The following is a 9,783-nucleotide window of genomic DNA, read 5'->3' as shown; positions in this document are numbered from 1 at the left end:
TTAGTTACATCGTTTAGATTCTTGTCTCAATCTATACAAGTTATGAATTATTGAACATGCATGACCATCCTAAAATCTATATTCTTTCATGTGTTAAAGAGGAAAAAATTTAATTAGAGAGAAAAAAAATTAAAAAGAAATGAAATTGAATGTTAGAAAAAAAAAAAAAGAGAAAAATATTTCCTCTGTCCATCTTTGAGGGACAATACATTCAGTTTACTCCTTCAACCAATTGGATTATAAACAGGCCAAATTCTTCATTTCGATGAAACCTTCGTCAACGAGTCATCAAACTTGCACGAAAGCCTTTTGAAAACTTGTGCTGTTGAGTTGCATGATCGGGGTTTTAGTAAAATTTAAAATTTAATCTGACTATGAAAAAAATCAAGAAGAATTTTTGCCATGAGTTGTGTAATGTTTGCATGTTGTTGGAGACTTGAAGGCTATACAAAAGTAAGATTTAATTTGGTTATAAAAAAATCATAAATTTGGAGTTATAAATTATAAGGTAACATAATAATTTTCTAATTATTTATTATCATTATTTTATAATATAAGGGATTATAGTGAGTAAAATGGGGCAGTAAATAGAAAGTAACCATCCCAAACTCATCTTGGTGGGCGGCCCAAACTTAAGAGGCCCAACTCAAAGGGTAATTCCGTAAAGTCATGTTTTCAAATTTCAATTGAAATCCGCCCGTTGGCCAAAAAGACCCAACAATTCTCAAATTATTGGTACACCCAGAAAACACGAAGCAGGAAGAAAGACACAGAAATTAAAACAGTCTGCGTGATTGTAAGTGAGAGAAATGGAGAAGATCTGCGTAGCAGTGAGAGTGAGACCATCTGCGAACGAAGAAATTGTTAATGGATTTAACTGGAAGGTTGAAAGCAACCGTATTTCGCTGCACAGATCTCACGGCACCCCCATTTCTGGGATTTCTTATGCTTTTGGTAAGTTGAGATCGTTTTTCCTGTGCGTGTACGAGCTCAATTATTTTTGGAAATTTTATAGTTATGCTTTCGATTTTTGTATTTTTTTTTTGCAGATCATTTGTTCGATCAGGACTGCAGTAATGGTACAGTGTACGAGCTTCTGATCAAGGACATAATTAATGCTGCTATTCAGGGGTTTAATGGTGCGCTTTTTTTTTGTGTGTGTTTGATTCTTTTGAATAGAGTAATGCTTGGAGATTAAAATGCTAACGAGTTATGCTTTTCTAGATTTAATGATAATCATGAGCTAATGGAAATTCATGTCGATTAAACTGATTAGTAAAACGATTGTTTATAGGAGTTAATTGATTTGTCCTTCTTCAACTTCTATTCATTATGACTCCCCTCTCATGAGCTTATATTACATCTCTGTTGAGCATTTTGTTTTATTATCTGTAAAAAAAATATCTTACTGGTACAAAATAATGGTAATCTAGGAACTGCATTTGCTTATGGACAGACTAGTAGTGGAAAAACTTTTACTATGAATGGTTCAGAAAATGATCCAGGAATTATCCATAGAGCTGTCAGAGACATTTTTCAAAAAATTGAGGAGGTAAGATAACATTGTGCCGCCATGATATATTTTGCAATTGGTATCTAACAGGATTCAATTTGGCTTTGTTTTGTTTAGACATCGGATAGGGAGTTTCTGATTCGAGTTTCCTACATGGAAATTTACAATGAAGACATTAATGATCTTTTTTCTGTGGAAAATCAAAAACTTCAGATTCATGAGAGTTTGGTGGTAAGTCATGGTTACATCCATTATACCATATTTGTTCAAATGTATAAGAGCATTGACTTTTGTTGCTTTCTAGCGTGGAGTATTTGTTGCAGGGCTAAGGGAGGAAATTGTAAACAGTGCTGACCAAGTGCTCCAACTTATCCAACTCGGAGAAGGTTTGATATTGGATTAGAACGCAAGTAAAATGGCATGAAATCAGTACATTGTTTCTTGGGCTTATACTTGAAAGTTCTTAGAGAGATTTTTTCATTTGGCAGCTAATAGGCATTTTGGTGATACCAACATGAATGCTCGGAGCAGTAGATCACATACTATTTTTAGGATGGTATGTTCTTCTCTTCCTTCTTCACCTCCTCTCCCTTTCTCTCTCTAATGAGGCATTTTGCTTGAAAGTTTATGTCACTTGCTTTAACTGAGTGATTTATGATTTCTGTGTATCTCATTAACTGCAATGCATTGTATTTCATGATTAGGTAATCGAAAGCAAAGGGAATGATAACAGATTCAATGATAGTCCTGATGATGCTATCCGTGTCTCTGTCCTGGTTAGTACCTATTCAAGCAAGTCATTCAATGTTAATTTGTTGTTGTCCTTATATTAAGAAGTCTGAACTCAACTTATTGATTCATTTGAGCAGACTGTAGTCAGTATTGTATTAAAGAAATGTGGGAAAATACTTACCAAAAAAATGGTAGAAAGTTAAAAAGACTTCACTTGTACTCATTTAATAGTAAGTCAAAGTGTGAAAACAAACTCATATAATAATTCTGTCCTGATTCAGTTAACTCTCTTTTTTTAACCAAAAAATCATACCGTATCTTCTCATTTTTTGTTATATTTGATCGATGTTTGTTTGATTTCTTGGGAGTAGAATTTAGTTGACTTAGCCGGGTCTGAAAGAGTAGCAAAAACTGGTGCTGGCGGAGTGCGTTTGAAGGAAGGAAAGCACATTAACAAGAGCTTAATGATTCTTGGTAATGTGATCAACAAACTGAGCGAGGGTGGAAAGCAAAGGTAGTTGCAGGTTTCTATTTGTTAAACCAGGTATTGAAGTCCATAACTCATCATAAAATATCATTTGCAGGGCTCACATCCCTTATCGGGACAGTAAGCTTACTCGCATTCTTCAGCCGGCATTAGGTGGAAATGCAAAAACTTCAATAATTTGTACCATTGCGCCTGAAGAGGTACATAGCCGCTGCTTTTCCTTTATTTTTTTCTAATTAAGATCATATTGCTGATGATTAATATTACATACAGATCCACATAGAAGAATCAAAAGGGACTCTTCAGTTCGCTAGCAGAGCAAAGAGGATAACCAACTGTGTTCAAGTGAATGAGGTCTGTTATAACAGTTTGGAAAATTTCTTGGAAACTGCTAATATGATTTTGCTTTGTTCAAATTCTCCCATTGTAATGCATTCGTAAGTATAACTAAGCCTTTTGAGGTTATATATACTTTATTAGGTATGGTTTATGCACCTATTGATTAAAGAATTTGACGATATATTCTTTTTACTACTGTAAAGTCCAGCACATTACCTCTTTTATACATTAAACTTTTAACTTCTTCTGGAAGAAGAAATCTGAGATGTTAAGATAGCATATGTTTTTAGAAGATATGGTAATAAAAGAAAGCATTCTAGAACTTAGTTAGACAGATTCACCCAAATATTCAGTTCTGATTGTGGAGAGTGATTACTGTTTCCTTCCAAAATCCATCAAGATGGATGCTTACATGTAGTCTATGTTTTATTACGAGATCTAGAAAGATGTAAAATTAGGTTTGCATGGTAGTTGGTACTCATTTAACAGTCAGATTTATCATTTCGTTGTCGTTTCCTTTATAATAACACTACATTCAACAAATCTATGGCATTTACATGTCCTCACTTGATACATATTGTTGCTATCTTTGCTTCAAACTGGAGCTTTGTTTTGTCATTGGAACTACGTATATGTTGAGATCTTCCCTTTGCTGATAAAAACCTGAGTGATTTTAATGTTTTCCAGATATTGACAGACGCTGCCCTATTGAAGAGACAAAAATTAGAAATAGAGGAACTTCGGAGTAAACTTCAGGTATCCCTATCATTTATTTTCAGGAGAATTAGACCGGGCACTATCTAACCCAATTACTACTCTAGTGGTCTCATGCCGAAGTATTGGAGAAAGAAATCTTGAAACTGAGGAATGACATGCTGAAGGTAATTTCTTCTTCTTCTTCTTCTTCTTCTTCTTCTTCTGACTGAAACACCCAACGCCTTCTACTGTTGTAACAGTATGAATTGGAGCGGGAGAAGCTCGCCACAGAACTAGAAGAGGAAAGGAGATCACAAAAGGAGCGGGAACAATGCATTAAGGAGCAGCAAATGAAAATTTACAATCTTAGCAATCTGGTTACCTTGTCAGACTCTGATAGAAGCTCTTCCCATGTATAACTTTCTCTTCCTTGATCTCATTTTCAGCTATAGTTATTTTCTGTTATCATTAACATAACTTGTGGTTTATACTTCCACCCTGATTATTATTCATACCTTCTAGGATCACCTCATTTAGATTTAAATTGTGCTCATTTTTCACATGTTGCATTCCATTTTCTATCAGGGAGAATAAGTATCCTCTTCTTTTCATATTTATGTAGTAAGTCTGATAACCAATTAACTGAATTTAGTGTCAGTTTATCTGTACCCCCCCCCCCCCTCTGTACCCATAATGGGAAGATGTTCAGCGGAAAATCAATGGAAGTCTCATGTTTACCAAGTTCTTTTCAACAATATTTGATTTTCAATTAGGTCTAACCAGGTTTTGGTGGGGTGTGAACAATGCTAAAGACTTCTATGTTAATTCCTTATGCTTCGTTTGAAGTCAGTTACGTTCGTGATATACTCATTATTTCTGATTAGAATACGTTTTAAAATTAATGCTGCTGGACAGAATGGGGTCAAAGAATGCCTTCCAGATGAAAGTAGCTGTAGTCACAGCATGCGCCAGGAAGATGCTTTTAATACACCATGTCTTAAAACACTTCCTAATGTTTTTGTTGCTAAGCGGTCGCATTACTCAAGCCAACCAGAGTGTAGCCCTCTTCCAGATATGTTTGGTGATTTTGCCGATGAAGATACATGGATGAAAATGAATAAAGGTTACATAGTTGACCTCGATTCACTTCATACGCCTCCGTCGAGGAAGGTCCAATCATTTCCAATTAGTGAGGTATTTTACAATGCATAACTTTCAGCAATTGTTTCCGGTGTACCCTAAATTGTTATCTTTTGTTTACTATTTTCTGTTACTTGTTAGAAGGAATTGCTCTACTTCATCTCAAAGAAGATTTTCCTCCACTGATGTTTTTTTGAAATTGGTGATTTACTTGCAATATTTTGGCCCCGACAGTGATGCAGCAGGGATTTTATGATATTTGTGGCATACATATTAGACATGTAACCATAAGTTGTGATTTCTCAACATGTATGCATGATATCTTAGAAATCTACTCATCTGATTAAGAATTTGACATAGGATATCCTGACATTCCTAGAACTAAGGGCTTTAGTACATGTCCAAGTTATGAAAAGTAAAACACATTATTTCATGTTCAAATACCGTCCCTTTTATTCATCTAGGCATTCTAGAATATGAGAAGGGAGTTAAGAATGGGGATTGTATTTGTCAATACATAAATCATGATGTTCCACATCTTGCTACAAAGATAATTACTTCTATTTACTTTCAGCATTAACTTAAAATGTTTGAATATGCTGGTATCTGTATAGGATTGCTCAATGGAGAATTCCAATCAAGAAATGCAAAATCTCCGCAGACAGCTAGAGCTTGTCATAGAGGAAAGAGATGAATTCAAGGTTAGTTTCTGTAAATGGTTGTACCTCTGGATGATTAGTTATGTTCTGTGTGTAGGAATCAACTTAGCTCGTTCTTTTATTTGCGTTAATAGAGTGACTCTATAAGCCAACTCTTCCTTTTTTGCTTCTTTTACGTACTCTAGAGGAAGTATTCGGAACAAGTCTCATTTAATGACCAATTGACAAAAGAGAAATCTGAACTTCAACTAGAGATATTGCCGACACTAGTAGTTCCGCAAAAGCTGCTTGAGACTGTGACACATTGCAAAGGCATTCACAACGAAGTTTTTTCTATTATACAGGTAAAGCAGTTTTAATGCATTCAGATATGAAAAAGGTTGGACTAAAAGAATTCTGTTAACACTAATATCTTTGCGGTATTTTCCTTGAGCAGAACATTATAGCTGATGAGAAATCTGCAATTTCTCAAATACTCGCTACCACAACTGAAGTTGGAACCTCCCTTTTCTCAACTTTAGAATCTCATCTATTGATGGCTGTGGATGGCAAGAGACCCTCTTCATTAGATGAATGCTTCGTACAAGAGCAATACACCATGCTCCATCAGAAGTTGTGTGCTGCAGTTTACTCCTGGGTTTCATCAGATGGAACAACTATGGGGAATGAACATAAGCAGAATTCTACTTACAGCAGCAATACTAAGGTAGCTGCCTGGTCATATATATCAAGATCTCGCATGCCAATTTTCTTATTTGTCCTCACAATTGGAATGTGTTTCTCCTACTTCAAGCTCATAATCGCAGGTTTATACAGAATTCTTTACTGATGTTTCTGGTTTTATCATGTTAAATACTTCGTGAACTTATATTTTAGTGCACTTCCTACTATTTTTAGTTTGTTATGTTTTTTTAGTTGAATCTCTGGCTGTGATTATTGTTTAGTTTGTTTAAAATTGATAGAAACTATGTGATCTGCTTAGCTCTGGACATTACCCAACCAGTAACCAATTAAAATAGTTTTAGGTGCGCACAGGATGCCAGGAACATGCTCATTTAACACATTTTTCAATGTTAATTAGGGGATGGATTGTTTGCACATTGATGGGCAATGACATGAAGAAATGATGAAGTATTTACAAGGAAAAATGGATAAACTTTTCAATCACATGAGAAATTATAAGTAGCAAATTATTCGTTGCATTGCTATAACAGACCATAGAAAACGAGTGTTCTATTAGTCCTGCTCCTGCAGTAAGCTGCAAGAGCTATAAGTTTATGTAATGTTTTTCTTAAGATAAAGCTATGTGCCAGCGAGAACAGAGGTGATTGCTCCTATGAGTCATCTAGATAACTCGTATATAAGGTTAGCTTAGGTTAAAACTAAGATACAGAAGGATTTTCAAGATAAGTAAAATACCGGAGCACCATACATATATCTGAAGTTTTGTCTATAACCACTCTCCTGCATAATGCAATTCCCAGAAATTAGCTCAGTCCTCAGCATATTATCTTCTCCTTTTGTCATTTTCATTTTTCTGGTGTCGTCTTTGCTCTTTTTGTATTGTTAGATTACATGATGTAATAGATGAGGTACGATTCTGGACTTAGTATGATTCTGGAAGTTAATGACATGCCAGAACCTCGTGCTGAACGTTGAGTCATTGTATGATTTATTAATCCCCATGATCAGGGGCAGTAATCATAGGCAATGTTGCTATTTAGACTTTATTAGATGGTGTTGTGGCTTGTAATGTCTATTTCTTCAGTCACAGATGCTGATTATTTTAGATTCATGAATTTGTAAGCAGGAATGCGTGGCCTCGCCATTCATAGATTCAAAATTTTCCTTTATTCTAGTAACTTTACAGAATATATTAGGTACATATATGTTGTTGTTATTCTTTACTAAACCCTAAAAACTCGTGTTTCAATGTGAAGGGCACTTTGGGGGGAGAAATTGCTTGTTGGAAGCAGGCATTGGAAAATGAAGTTGGAGAAATCAAACACAAGTACAATGACTTGGAAAAAGAGTTGGAAGTTAAAAATCAGCTACTTGAGGTTGCCGAAGGAGAATATCATAGCTTGCAAAGAGAGTTCCGTCTTGTTAAAGAAGACCGAGATGCAACGCTTGAAAGAATCTCCAGTTCGTCTCAAATGGTCCAGGCATTGGAAAATGAAGTCAAAGAAATCAAACACAAGTACAATGACTTGGAAAAAGAGTTGGAAGTTAAAAATCAGCTACTTGAGGTTTCTGATGAAAAATATCATAGCATGGAAAGAGAGTTCCGTCTTGTAACAGAAGATCGAGATGCAGCGCTTGAAAGAATCTCCAGTTTGTCTCGAACCCTCCAGGCATTGGAAAATGATGTCGAAGAAATCAAGCACAAGTACAATGGCTTGGAAAAAGAGTTGGAAGTTAAAAATCAGCTATTTGAGGTTGCCGAAGGAGAATATCATAGCTTGCAAAGAGAGTTCCGTCTTGTAACAGAAGACCGAGATGCAGCCCTTGAAAGAACCTCCAGTTCATCTCAAATGCTCCAGGCATTGGAAAATGAACTCAGAGAAATCAGACATAAGTACAATGACTTGGAAAAAGAGTTGGAAGTTAAAAATCAGCTACTCGAGGTTTCTGAAGGAAAATATCATAGCATGGATAGGGGGTTCCATCTTGTAACGGAAGAACGAGATACAGCACTCGAGCGAATCACCAGCTGGTCTCAAACACTTCAGGCATTGGAAAATGAAGTCGAAGAAATCAAAGATAAGAACAATGACTTGGAAAAAGAGTTGGAAGTTAAAAATCAACTACTTGAGGTTTCTGAAGGAAAATGTCATAGCATGGAAAGGGAGTTCCGTCTTATAACAGAGGAGCGAGATACAGCCCTTGAAAGAACCTCCAGTTCGTCTCAAATGCTCCAGGCATTGGAAAATGAAGTCGAAGAAATCAAACATAAGTACAATGACTTGGAAAAGGAGTTGGAAGTTAGAAACCAGCTTCTTACGGTTTCTGAAGGAAAACTTCATAGCTTGGAAAGGGAGTTTCATCTTTTAAAAGAAGACCGAGATGCAGTGCTCCATAGAATCTCCAGTTCGTCTCAAATTCTTACACAAATTAGTGGCGAAAAGGACAGAGTTCTAAAGGAGCTTAACACTGAAGTAAGGAGGAGAAAGAAGCTCGAAGAAGATATCAAACAGTTTAAAGCTGCTTTTGCATGTCGACAGAGGTCAGTAACATCTTTCCACAGTGAGTTCAAGTCTGTGCTTGAAACCATGAAGGCGCAGAAGTATCCGACTTCATTATCCAAATCTCATGGATCTTGAAGGTCTCTAATCTCCCTGCTCTGTTACAGTTAATCTTATTTAGTTGTCTATAATTTACTTCACCCATGAAAGATGTTTTAGGTGCGTAATGTAACAATGATTCAATTATTTTCGGCAATGTAATGTCATTGAACTGAGGCATTTGGTGATCTCTTTGCTTTGTGCATGCGGTTTGTTTGAGACTACACAAGGTCACTGAGTCCTAATGGCATAAAATCAATGATAGATATGCAGTAATGTAGTTAATGCTGTTTATTTTAAAGAAGGGTTAAGGTGCAAATAGGCCCCTCAAGTGGAGGCCCTTAGAGCGTTTCAGTCCCCTCACTAACTGATGCAGGTAGAAGCGTGAAATATATTTGATATTGATAAATATACGAACTCCGTTGATAACCATTGTATGCCGGAATACGTACAATAAGGGTTAATCCGTTGATTCACTCATGAATACCGGAAGAACACTGCGAGAAGGGAACAATCCCACCCTCTACATTTTAACTCTCAATTCAACTCCACTAAAACATAAATAAAACTCCTATTTATAATAAAACCCTAAACATCTAAAAGGAAACAAACTAACTTGACCAACAAGACAAATAATAATTAAAGATATAATATATTATACGATTCTATCTTCATCATTCTCTCCATCCTTGAAACGATTCGTCCTCGAATCAGAAACGTCCTTGATGATGTTCTGCATAGGGTCGATCATATTGACCGTGTAGGAAGTCAAAGATCTCTCGATTCTGTGCTCGTAATTCCTTGATTTGTTGAGACAGAAGGTCGTCGTCACGATGGAGATAATCTTGAACATTCTGAACGGTTGATTGACGGGAGACATCGCGTAGGAGCGTAGCAAGGCTCTGATACCAACTGATGCAGGTAGAAGCGTGA

General features: G+C 36.1%; 1 protein-coding gene across 1 annotated transcript; it reads left to right on the top strand.

The window, feature by feature from the left end:
• Window positions 1-713: 713 nt before the first annotated feature.
• Window positions 714-9,040, top strand: LOC131010672 (kinesin-like protein KIN-7N). Its single transcript, XM_057938312.1, has 18 exons — window positions 714-954; window positions 1,050-1,139; window positions 1,434-1,552; window positions 1,631-1,744; window positions 1,818-1,899; window positions 2,002-2,069; window positions 2,218-2,289; window positions 2,617-2,759; window positions 2,830-2,932; window positions 3,006-3,086; window positions 3,759-3,827; window positions 3,893-3,952; window positions 4,028-4,180; window positions 4,683-4,961; window positions 5,522-5,608; window positions 5,752-5,910; window positions 6,003-6,272; window positions 7,507-9,040. Exons 1-18 carry the CDS (start codon window positions 810-812, stop codon window positions 8,887-8,889), a joined length of 3,477 nt encoding a protein of 1,158 aa, XP_057794295.1. The 5' UTR covers window positions 714-809; the 3' UTR covers window positions 8,890-9,040.
• The last annotated feature ends 743 nt before the right edge of the window (window positions 9,041-9,783 follow it).

This window comes from Salvia miltiorrhiza, chromosome 2, assembly GCF_028751815.1.
Source record: "Salvia miltiorrhiza cultivar Shanhuang (shh) chromosome 2, IMPLAD_Smil_shh, whole genome shotgun sequence".
NCBI classification, from domain to species: domain Eukaryota; kingdom Viridiplantae; phylum Streptophyta; class Magnoliopsida; order Lamiales; family Lamiaceae; genus Salvia; species Salvia miltiorrhiza.
This window is presented reverse-complemented; position numbering and strand designations above follow the sequence as displayed.

Bases quoted from the DNA above. Each gene is read 5' to 3' on its own strand.
- LOC131010672 (XM_057938312.1), top strand. From the start codon at position 810: ATGGAGAAGATCTGCGTAGCAGTGAGAGTGAGACCATCTGCGAACGAA. The intron at 2,933-3,005 runs GTACATAGCCGC...TATTACATACAG, and splicing joins GTACCATTGCGCCTGAAGAG to ATCCACATAGAAGAATCAAA. The intron at 4,962-5,521 runs GTATTTTACAAT...GTATCTGTATAG, and splicing joins AATCATTTCCAATTAGTGAG to GATTGCTCAATGGAGAATTC.